The sequence below is a fragment of the Rhipicephalus microplus genome, chromosome 5 (assembly GCF_043290135.1).
Source record: "Rhipicephalus microplus isolate Deutch F79 chromosome 5, USDA_Rmic, whole genome shotgun sequence".
Classification (NCBI taxonomy): Eukaryota; Metazoa; Arthropoda; class Arachnida; order Ixodida; family Ixodidae; genus Rhipicephalus; species Rhipicephalus microplus.
In genome coordinates this window covers 91306399-91318880 of record NC_134704.1, presented here as the reverse complement: position 1 = coordinate 91318880, position 12482 = coordinate 91306399, and the positions used below count along the sequence as shown (strand labels likewise).

General features: G+C 42.9%; 1 protein-coding gene across 1 annotated transcript; it reads left to right on the top strand.

The window, feature by feature from the left end:
- The first annotated feature begins 2494 nt into the window (after window positions 1–2494).
- Window positions 2495–9980, top strand: LOC119175454 (uncharacterized). Its single transcript, XM_075894535.1, has 2 exons — window positions 2495–3705; window positions 9914–9980. Exons 1-2 carry the CDS (start codon window positions 2495–2497, stop codon window positions 9978–9980), a joined length of 1278 nt encoding a protein of 425 aa, XP_075750650.1.
- Window positions 9981–12482: the final 2502 nt, after the last annotated feature.

Genomic DNA, 12482 nt, shown 5'->3' with positions numbered 1-12482 from the left:
TAGAGAGAGTTCTCAATAATAGAATAAAAGTTTGGATGGCTGACAAGCTAATATTGAAACCATTTCAAATAGGTTTTCGTAGCGAATGCTCAATTTGGTGTGCTCATGCCGACTTAGAGAGCCGAATACAGCTTGCCCGAAAAAGACGACAATACGCGGTACTAGTAACACTAGACATAGCTAAAGCTTATGATAGCGTTGAGCACTCAATTTTATTGAATTCTTTACACGAATGTGACTTTCCGCGTTATATTGTTGATTGGGTAGCAGAGTTTCTAAAATCGAGAGAATTTTATTGTGCAAAGGATGGATGTCACTCATCTAAATTCAAACAGCAACGTGGAGTACCTCAAGGGGCGGTCCTATCTCCGCTGTTATTCAATGTGTTGATGAGCTCAATTCCCATTGAACGAGATATCACTGTCTACATTTATGCAGACGACATTGCATTTTTCGTTGCAGATAGTGACATTTATTCTTTGCATCAAAAATTGCAAAAGTACATGTATTCTCTTGAAATTTGGCTGCATTCAATTTCATTGTCTCTAAACATAAGTAAAAGTGCGCTCCTGGTGTTCCCTATAGCAGATTCTATTCAAATTTCAGTACTTTATAATCAGGAACCGATTCCACAAGTAGAGTCTATCAAATATTTGGGCATTATTTATAACGAGAAACTTAACTGGAGCCCTCACATAGACTATAACGTGGCAAAGGCACAACGAGCTTCAGGCTTATTGCGAAGGTTGAGCAACAGAAAATATGGGTTACGTAGACACACCTTATTAATGATATATAAAATGTACATGCGCCCAATACTCGAATTTGGGTGTATATTATTTTCGGGTGGCCCTACGTACAAAATTAAACCGTTAGTTCTATTAGAGCGAGAAGCGTTACGGTTGTGTTTGCGACTCCCCAGGTATGTCGCTATTAATGTACTATATCAGGAAGCTCGCATACCAACTATTCTTTGCCGATTCCGTATCTTAACAGTACAAACATACTTGAAATTTTACGGCTTATCAGCGAGACGGTCTGCATATGCCTTTATTAGTGACCCCGACGCCTTCTTCCTCGCTCACTGGCCACGCTTTCGTACTCCCCAGATTATTTTTGTACAAAAGAAACTTGAAAGCATAAAGGTGGATATCAGATCGGTAATTGGAACCAAAGCATTAAATCACAATATTACGATAGAACGTGATGAAATTTTTCCCCCACTATCTAAGTTTCAATCTTCGAGTTACTTAAATGACAGGTTAGAAGACTACATAGCTCATGCGGAAATAAAGAACATAATAGCCACAGACGCTTCTGTGAATAAAGAAAAGGCAGCAGTAGGAATCGTCTCAGATTACCTCGGTTGGTCATTCTCGGTAAGACTACCAGACTTCACTCCGGTTTTCGAAGCTGAGCTCCTGGCTATTATTTTAGCGCTACGAAAACTTCCTTCAAACGAAGAGAGTGCAATGATAATTACTGATTCTCTTTCGCTGTGTACTACTCTCACAGCTTCAGAACAATCAAGAGCTCTAGCGACATTACAAACATTAGTTCCACCTCATGTGAAGTTCCTGAAGTTAGTCTGGGTCCCGGGACACTGTGGCATACGGTTGAATGAAATAGCCGATTCACTATCTCGAGCCACACTTGATGGCCCTGTGATCTCGGTACTACCAGAATCGGAACACATAGTGTCGATCAGATATAGAAAATGGGCTATTTATACGGATATTATGGAAAATATTACTAAATATACGGACTATCAGCACCTAACATACCCCTGGAAACCTCAGTGGAGTCAATCTAAAAAGTTAGAAGTTATTTTAACCAAATTTCGATGTCGTGTCCCTCCATTAAACTTTTACTTGCACAGAGCTGGTCTGGCGATATCCCCCCTGTGTCCATTCTGTGAAGAAACGGAAACAATAGAGCATTACTTTATAACATGTAAAAACTATTCATTAATTAGGAAAAGACTTTTAATTGTTCCGTTTCAAGCAGTAGGTTTAAATTTAACTGCAGATAATGTTCTAAGTTTCGGTGCCTTTAGCTTGGGACATTGCCACAGGAGCGTATTCGATGCTGTATGCAATTTCATTCGAGAATCAAAGCGCATGTCATAATAATGCCTGCTTAAATATATTTCTGAAGACACTTGTCTAATTTTGAATGAAATTTGCATATTCATTTGATTGTGACCGGGTGAGATAAGCTCGATTGTCTGGACTACTCAAAATTTCTGTCTTCCACTGTAGTATTACCTCACCTTTTCTCTTCTTGATTCAATCTTCAATTATTTGTTTAGTTTAATATTCCTTTTTAGTTAATTATTATTTTCTATTACATCATTAGTTTTTTCATTAAGGATAAACCTTTTAATATATCTCATATAGGATACTTCTAGATTTCATGGCCAATCCCCCATAGTGGGTATGTGCCAGTGCGAAGGGGCAACAACAACAACAACAACAGAACGGACGCGTTTTTCATGTTCTCCGCTTCGAAAGATTTATCGGCCATGGGCCGAGGTGCTGCTCAGGCTTCAGCCAGCGGCAACGACTACCGTGTTGTACTTCCTCGCCTTCCCACCGGTAAGCTTGTTGTGGACTCTGTCTTTTTACATGCGGACTTAGCTGGTCGCCCCTACCGGGTTCAAGATTTTAGAGATGCTCTTTGGGACATCATTGACTTGAAGGAAATAAGCTCCATAGGTCAATTTCAAATGACACGTGTTTGGATGGTCACATGCAAGTCAACGCTGACGAAAACAAAGTTGGTCACAAGAGGCGAATTTTTCGTCAAAAGTCGTCGATGCCTCGTTATAGACCCGGAGCCCACGGAAGTGAAGTTGAAGCTTATGTGGCTTCCTGAGCGCTTGGAGGACGCCTATGTGTGCGAGGCACTGCAAGCTTTTGGGAAGGTCAAGACAATATCACAAGAAAGCTGGAAAGTAGCGGACATGGAACAAATGCGGACGCTAAATAGGGATGTTGTTTTGTCCCTTGCTGATGGAGTTCACATTGCGGATATTCCTCACATTCTTGTTGTCTGCGGAGTGCAAAGCCTCGTCCTGATACCTGGCCGCCCACCACTTTACCTTCGGTGCAGTAAGGTTGGACACATCCGTCGAAACTGCAGGACCCCTCGCTGTGACAACTGTCGACGCTTCGGTCATTCGGCCGAAGATTGCGTTATGACATACGCCAACAAGCTGCAACAGCACACAAAACAGCCAGATGATAACCTACAAGAGCATATTATGGATGCCACCGAGGTTTTGGATGCAACGGGAGACACTCCGTCAATGTCATATGCTGCAAGCTCTACCACAAGGAATCCAGAAGAGGAAAGAAAGTCACTCGCTGTTGACACAGTTGAAACTTCTGCGTGCAAAGAGCCAAGTGAATCATGCAAGCAGCATACCCAAAACAACTCCGCACCACCCCTAGCACAAGTAGGAGTTCCTTTGGAGAGTGCTGTTGCGCTGACCCATAAAGATGCCGAAGAACCACCAGTACAAGATAGAAACTCTGAGCTGGATGCCGCAGAAAGTTCATCACCTGCTTGCGCTGCAGCTCCGCAGCAGCTTTTTCATCATGGTGCATTGTCGGAAGATGATATGCAGATCTCTACGGATACAGCAATACTGAAACGTCGCGCATCGTCCAGCTCGGATTCAAGCAAAGGGAGTGACCCAGCGTCAGTGACTAGGGAGTCACGCCGTCGCCGAAAGTCCACGCAAAGGGGGAAGTGTCGCCGATCCCGATCTAGGAGGCCTGCTGGGGGCTCACGGGAAGCCTCAGCGCCAACTCTTGGGACTGATCAAGTGGGACGATAAGCGAATTAGAAGGTAGTCACCATGGCGCAGTCTGAGCGACTCATATTTGCCACCTTGAACGTACGCGGCCTTAGGTCTTCGCAGAAACAAGCACAACTCCGTAGACTTCTCAATCGGAAGCGTCTCGACTTTGTCGCCATTCAAGAGACAAAGATCGAGAGCGAGGAAGAGACCGAGAAGGCCCTGCGGCCTTTTCTGTCTCAGTTTAATGTATGTGTCTCACATGCTAAAGGTTTATCTGCGGGCTGTTGGTTGTTTTTGAGAAAAAGCCTACCCTGTTCAGCATTGTGCACTAGTGTTGATGAAGAGGGCAAGTATATATGCTGTGACTTTTTGTTGCAAGGAGTGCCATGGAGAATCATCAATCTATATGCGTTTAATGATGTTCCGAAACGGCTTGAGTTATTTGAAAAAGTGCGTAATTCAATTGACGTCGACAGATGCACGGTACTTATGGGAGATTTCAACTGCGTATGTGAAGCTATTGATCGTTATAATTCGTCTGGAAAGAGAGACAGGAGTGGTGAGCTTTTATCCGGTATTGTAGATAATGCAGGACTAATTGACATCGGGGTCTCGAATCGGGCAACAGCATATACAAGAGTACAAGGCAGCTCTCATGCTCGCCTTGACCGGATTTACGTGTCCTCATCACTCCTATCTCGTAAAATTTTCTGCAGCACCGAAGCTGTATCATTCTCAGACCATTGTATTGTCATAGCGCAAATTGGCGAAAATCGTCACAAACAATTCCGTCCCCAGTGGGCCCTTTGGAAAATGAATGCGAAGCTCCTTTGTGATCAGGAATTCATGAATCGCGTCCAGATGGCATTGAGCCAATCTTTTTCGATTGGTTTTCATATCTTCGCTGCTTGGGAGCTTTTTAAACAAGAAGTTCGCTCTATAGCTTTAGAAATTGGGGCTGTTAAGTCTTTCTATAGAAAGAATGATGAAACGATACTTGTTAAAAGTCTTTGAAATCTTTATGAGATGGAATGCGAAATGCCGGGAAAGTACATCAAAGATATTGAGATTATTAAGTGCCAACTACAGAGATATGATGCTGCTCGCTACCAAGGGGCACGTATTAGATCTCGGAACCAGCGCACTTTAAATTCTGAGCAACCGACGCGCCAAGCTTTACTTGATGGGCAACGCCATGCGATTTCTAAAGTTATTCCAGACTTGTACTTTAACGATGTGCTCATAAAAGATAACGGAGACATTACTTTGGCGTTCGAAACGTACTATAACAGCTTATTTAGCTCTCTTTCTGATGATCCTGACGCTCACCTCAAGGCTAGTTTTGTTTCTCTTGTGAACCCCTTGAAGGACAGTGACTGTGAAGTCATTAATGGGCCCATTATTCTACAGGAAATCGAGCAAGCAATCGACAACTTGCCTTTATTGAAAACACCGGGGCCTGATGGCGTCTCAGGCGAATTTTACAAAGCTTTCAAGAAAACGCTTGCTCCTATATTGCTGAATATTTTTCAGATGAGTTACGACATGGATACACTCCCACAATCTTTTTGCAAAAGTCACACTGTGTTAATACCGAAAACAACTGATAAGGAAAAACTTCGCTTCGTTGAGGGCTACAGACCAATATCGCTGTCAAATGTGGACTACAAAATTCTCGCAAAAGTATTAGCAAATAGGTTGCAATTTGTTATGTCGATCCTCATTGGGTCTCATCAGACATGTGGGATCAGAGGTCGATCCATACAAACCAATATTCATGTCGCTCGAACAATGCTTCAATATTGTCATGGTTCTCAAGAACATCTTGCAATGCTACAGGTAGACCTTGCAAAAGCTTTTGATCGTGTTCGTCATTCCTTCCTTTTTTCTCTTCTCGAACAAGCTAATGTTGGCAAAGTTGTTCTTAAAGGCGTTAAATTATGCTATAATGAATGCTCAACTCGTCTGATAGTTAATGGTCAACTCTCCAAGCTAGTTTCTATTCGCTCTTCTGTAAAACAGGGATGCCCGATGTCACCTCTTTTATTTGCACTTTATCTAGAACCACTGTGCTTAAGCATAATACAGTCGAGTTGCATTCATGACTTTAGAATATTAGGCAGTGAGGTTAAAGTATTGGCTTATGCAGATGATGTCGCATTCTTTTGCACAGATAAACCAAGTGTCGAAAATGTGGTATATACTATTGAAAAGTTTGGCGTAGTATCAGGAGCTTGTTTAAATGCCTTTAAAAGTTTAGGACTGTGGTTTGGCTTGTGGGGTAGCACACCGAACTACTTTGCAGGGATTAATTGGACAAGAACACCTCCGACATACCTCGGTGTACCATTGCATGCATATAGATTCAGTGCGCATTACTGGAAGGAACGTGTCCCTAAGCTTGAACGACAGGCCCAGACATTTGTGCCCTATCGACTTTCGATATTTGGGAGAGCTGAAGCTTGCAATACTTTCCTAGCGACAAAACTTTACTATGTATTGCAACTTATTCATTGCGCAAGATTCTATATACAACGCTTTCATCGGATTTTCGTTACTTTCATATGGTCTTCGACTTTTGAGCCCATGCGTCGTGACAATATATTCAAGCTAGTTAGTGAGGGTGGGTCAGGACTAAAACACCTTTATCTATGGCAAATAGTGTCCCGATTCTTCTTTTTTCGAGACAATTCCCATCCTGTAATCCGTTCCTTCTTGCAGGTTACACTTGTTGATTGCTTACCAGATTTAATTGTTTCATCCAACTTCTCCGAACGCCCATGCTTGTGGGGATTCATGCAGGAAGTTTACCTCGCAGTTCAGTTCCTTAAAGCTCGCTTCTCTGTAGAATACCTGTACTCAGTAACGCGCAAGGTGCTTTATAAGGACCTACTGAGTACACTCTTCCCACCTCCATTGTACCGTTCACTGTACGCCAATCTTCCTGGTCACGATGTGTTGAAGCGAGTGCGCAAAATGTACATTCCACCGAATTCAAAAACATTCTTCTATAAACTTCACTCTGAAACATTGGCGGTAAACACATGGTTAGAGAGAAAAGGTATTTTCTTTCCGTCTGTTAACTGCCATCTATGTGATGTGCCGGAAACGATTGAACATTGCTTTGTTAGCTGCAAAGATGCCATACTATTTTGGGATGTCCTTCAGCGAGCTCTGAAAAAACGTTTCGTCATAAATTCTCACACAATATGTTATCTTCTGTCAGCAACACTTGATGAAGTACCATATGATATGTTTTTCCTCATGGGTTTGCACAGCTTGTGGAAGACACGAATGCAAGACCGCAATGCAGAGCCCACCACCTCTTCAAGCGCACACTTCATTCAAATGGCTATCCACCTAAAAAACATCTACGACGAGCTAGACTTTAGACCAGACTGGTACTCCGTCTTAGAGAACTGTTTGACCTCACCCCTTTTTTGTTTGTATAACACGATGTGAAGAACTCTTCATGTGAGGAATTCACGCTGTGTTAGGCATTTAGTGTTTATGAGTAACGCTTGAGCGCTTACTTTGGCGATTTGATTGTACTTTTGTTCGCTTGATATTGTCTTTATTGCCCAAGTACTTTAATAAATACCAAAAAAACACCCATGTGGTTCAGTGGTAGAATACTCAGCTCGCACCCAGTAGACCCATGTTCGAGGCCCACTGTGTCATTAGTACGATGTTTTTATATGCGAAGCATTTCTTAACGAACTTTGACGACTTTGAGCGTATCTATCTATCTATCTATCTATCTATCTATCTATCTATCTATCTATCTATCTATCTATCTATCTATCTATCTATCTATCTATCTATCTATCTATCTATCTATCTATCTATCTATCTATCTATCTATCTATCTATCTATCTATCTATCTATCCGCTTACGACTTTTAGCTCTCCTGGCCGTTTCAATAACGGTATCAATACCAAAATCGGTATGGCATAACATGACTACGAAGAGCATGTCTGAATAGCCATGACATGAAAATTATGACATGTATGTCATCAATGTCATGATTTACATTTCATAGTCCTGCAGCTCTGGCAGTGGTTTCGTTCACATGGCATGTTGCAAAACTGGTATGGTATAGCATGTTTGCATGGCGAACACAAGCGAGAGACACTAACAGGAAAATAATGACATGCGTTGCATGTAGGCTGTAAAAGGCCTCTCTTCTAGTTTTCGCTGTGACTGTGTTGCGCCTTCTGCGCAGGCCTGGCGTTTTTTTCAGGTCCGTTTGGTGGGCCTTCAGGGCCAAACAAGGCTCACTTTGCACTTATTACAGCGTATATTTGATGCAAAGAAAGGCATTTTAGGCAGTTCACTCAAGAGCAGTTAGATGGTTTTACACATGCGTGTCAAGTAACAACATGACTACATGCCACGCTAATGATGCGCTCGCGGTGATTTCCCTAGCGTCACATATACCAAATTTGGTATTACGGGACGTGAATGAATGACGAAGGTATGTGACTGGTGCAAACATGATAATTATGAGATGCGTGTCATGTAACAACTTGACTACATGTCAGGCTCATGGTGAGCTGGCGGCTGTTTCGCTAGCTTCACTTATACCAAAATTAGTATTACGGGACGTGAATGGATGTTGAAGGTATATGCATGCATGCGTATTATACTGGTGCAAACATGATAAACATGAGATGCGTGTCATGTAACATGTCTACATGCTACGCTCATGATGCGCTCGCGGCCGTTTCGTTACCTTCACATGACCAAACTTGATATTACGCGACGCGAACAGACTACATAGGTAAATGACACCTACAAACATGATAATCACGACATGCGTGTCATGAAGCAACATCACTACATGCCACACTAATGATGCACTCACGGCCGTCTCTTTATCTTGACATATGACAAATTTGGTATTAGATGACGCCAATAGATGACAAAGGCATGTGACTGGTGCAAACATGATAATCATGAGATGCGGGTCATGTGAGAATATGACTACATGCCACATTCAATGCACCAATACATTTCGACGAGGCGCCGGTCCTGCCATATACTCGCAGGCGCGCGCCGCGCTGCGTTGCTTTGACGCATGCGCGGGTCCGTGCGTCCGGCATCCCTCCGTCACGAAAAGAGGGAGGCGCAGTGTTGTCTGGGTAACGAATCGGCGCGAAATGCAGCATGTCGCATTTCGCGCCAGTTGCCGTCGGGCCACGCCGACGGACGCTGGACGCGCTTGGCGTCAGACTATAGAGTGCTCGCGTTTTGCTACGGTAGCGTCGCTATGCCCAGCGTGCGCGTGCGTCAACGCTACATTAGAGTATAGTGAGCCCTTCATGATGCACTCGCGGCCGTTTTGCTAGCTCCACATATGCCAAATTTGATGTTACGTGACGCCAATGCATGAAGAAATATATGACTGGTGCAAACTTGACAATCCTGACGCGCATGTTACGTAGGAACATGACAATATACCACGGTCATAGCGTGCTCGTGGCCGTTTTGCTTGCTCCACATGTACTGAATTTGGTATCACGTGACGTGAATATATGACGAAGGTAAACGACCCATCCAAACATGATACTCATGACGCGAATGTCATGGGCGGCATCGTTTACCTCCACCTCGTAACGGTGTGCTGATTTTAAAGTAACATATCAGAATTTCTCATTCCTGCTTTGCATATCATCGATTTCCACTGTACGTGGGATCTGCCTTTTTTTTAAATTTTGCGCGATGTCGTAACTGACACCGGTGGCGACTGCGGCAGAGAAATGCGCGTGACCCGTGTTGTGATCTCATAACAGCTTTCACTGTAAAATTACTCTAAATTGATTGGTGGCAATCGATTCATGAGGAAATAAAGTTCAGTACTGAGGTCCGCTGATGGTAACTTGAAAGTGTGATTCAGGCCACCTTTAAAAAGGTCTGATGTGGAAGTAAACACCTTGACATTCTCTGCGCATGCTAGTTATTATCCGAACAAAATCTACAAGAACATCTATGAACTATACGAAAAATTTTTGCCTTCCTTATTTTCTTAGTCGATGTGTAGATGCTTCTTTGCCCACTTCCAAAAACTTTCTGGACCTCACGTTGTTTTACATTGTCTACAGGCTCTGTGATATTCCTACAGCTCAGCTGGGCTTGCACAGCCACTGTCTTCGGCCCTCTTTTTGCTAAGCGCCAGCGTCTCGTGATGACGTCATAGTGATGTCATGTCGTCGAAAACTCTCGCAATCTGTGATGCCATGGTGAAGCCGTATGGTGAAGTCATCATGTGATGGTTTTCCGCATGACTCGCGTTCACACCACTGACACGGTAGGCCGACGCCACCAACTGTCAAGTTTTGCGTTCGGCTAGGGATTGGTGAGGTCTTACCGTTAACTTTAGATTTTGTATGCACCACCGCTGTACTATGCCTTAACCATCCCTGGTGGCATTTCTGGTCACTCTTCAATTGTTTTACTATAAGTTGTCTATACGCGCGTTGCTGTTTGCAGTATCTGACGTTCATGGAGGTTGGGAATTTATGGTGGGACACTGTTGTGCTATATCGACATGAACGAATGAACGCTGCTTACCAAGGGTCAGCGCGTTAAAAGATTCTCCTCTACTTAATCTAACCGACGTCTTCTATCACGCGAGAATGGCTTAATTACATTCCACATACAGACTCGCTTTGATCGTCGTAGTAAAGTCGGTGTGTGGTTCTGTAGTATCCTGTACACAGATTGATGTATAAAAAATGGTGCTCCCCCTCCTCATAATACTTGGTTTATCATGAAACACAGAGCCGTTATGTCGTATGCATCAATTTTGTCACTGCGTAGGATCTGCTGAAATTATTTGACGATGTAGCGCATCTCTTATCTGCATCCCCTCAATATACACCGATCAATCAATCGGCTATCTACAATTCAAACGAAAGGATGCGATGCCCGGCCATCCATATAGCGGCCACACAATAAAAGACCGGATTGCATGCCTTTTCATCACCACACTATTGTCGTAGTCCATACGTAATACTGTATGTGTAGATGTTTCTTGTCCTATAGGACCATCATAGCATCCTCGTATTTTTGCACGATTGCCTTGGTTCGCGTTAAAGCGGCAACATTTACATACTCCCGCGAAACCAGCTGCTAGCGAAGTCTGCCTTTGAAAAAGGATGCAATGTTTTCTCCACAAACAGAAGTTTCAAAAAAATCTTCCCCTAAAGTTTCAAATACATGATATTGTTTCAGTGCATACTGCTGCCACACCATGTGTATACCGTCTCTGCGGTGCTTACCACCATGGTTAGACAAATAGCAATGATATTAAACTTTTTAGCATTTCTTCATTTCTCTAACACCTTGCGCCCGATATGAGATGTGATTGCAGTGAATGAACGGGCATCTGTGCACAGTTGTATGTGTTCAAAAGAAAGTATTATAACAAAGTTTTACACAAATGAACTGTCACCATTCTAATCTGAGGTGTCACTTTTATTATGTGAATGTGAGATTCTCAAGGGAACACCTACCATTGCTCATTTTTAAATATATGTACTTCTGCCCTTGTTGACTTATTCTGTGTAAAAATGCTGCAGTCATTCATTGTGAACACAATTTCACAGTCAAAATGTGACCACAACTAAACATGGAATGAGCTCTTCCCGCTTGTTTCCTGGGTGCTTCATTCAAGACTCCTCTGTCAGTAATAACTAGTTAGTTAAATAGGAGTTCCGAAAAACACTGCCAATATCTGCTTACGCCACACTTTGCAGGTACTATGATTCAATATAGTTATGTGAGTTCTCGATATATATGTGGGGTTAAAGTCCCAAAACCACCATATGATTATGAGAGATGCCGTAGTGAAGGGCTCTGGAAATTTCGGCCGCCCTTTAACGTGCACCCATATCTAAACACACAGATATACAGCACTTGTGCCTCCACCGGCAATGCAGCCGCCGCAGCTGGGATTCGATCCCGTGACCTGCGGGTCAGCAGCTGAGTACCTTAGCCACTAGACCACCACAGTGGGGCGTTATGCGAGTTCTCGCTTGATAAGCTCTTTCAATAGTATTTTCAGTAATAATATTCAATAGCACTGTTCTTCAAAAGGGCTAAACGTATGAAATTGAACTTGTTGGTAATGCGTAAGTGCTCACGTTATGCGAATATTTGAGGCAGGACAAGGAGAGGGGTGCAGACAAGTGCTCGTCTTAATCCCTTCTCTTCTCATAGGTATAAAGGTAGCGGTAAGTATAGTATCAAGGTTAATAATGCATTCAGAATGCCAAAACTCTACGAGCGATGACACGAGCTCTTTGTTTTTCGTTTGATCCAAATCAAATAGTCGCATTCAAAAAGCATTTGAATGATCAGTGAAACGCGTGATTAATAAATCAAGCTTAAACTTTCACTATGAATTTCGTCAGGCACGCCTCGAATTTCAGGCACAAAATAACTCACGGAAGTTCTAAGAACAGTCTTAGTGCGCCGTATTCTTTATATTATCCCATATAGTTTTCAATACAGATAGAGGGGTGCAAAAGTTTTCTTGAAATAGATAAATGTTGAAAGTCCCCCTTAGGAGGGTTAAGTATTAGCCTTTCATTACGTGAGCAGTTATACAATATTATCCATGGGCTGAGGCTGGGATTGCCTATATACTACCCAAAATATTTCTTTGAA

Bases quoted from the DNA above. Each gene is read 5' to 3' on its own strand.
- LOC119175454 (XM_075894535.1), top strand. From the start codon at position 2,495: ATGTTCTCCGCTTCGAAAGATTTATCGGCCATGGGCCGAGGTGCTGCT. The intron at 3,706-9,913 runs GTCAGTGACTAG...CATTGTCTACAG, and splicing joins AGCAAAGGGAGTGACCCAGC to GCTCTGTGATATTCCTACAG.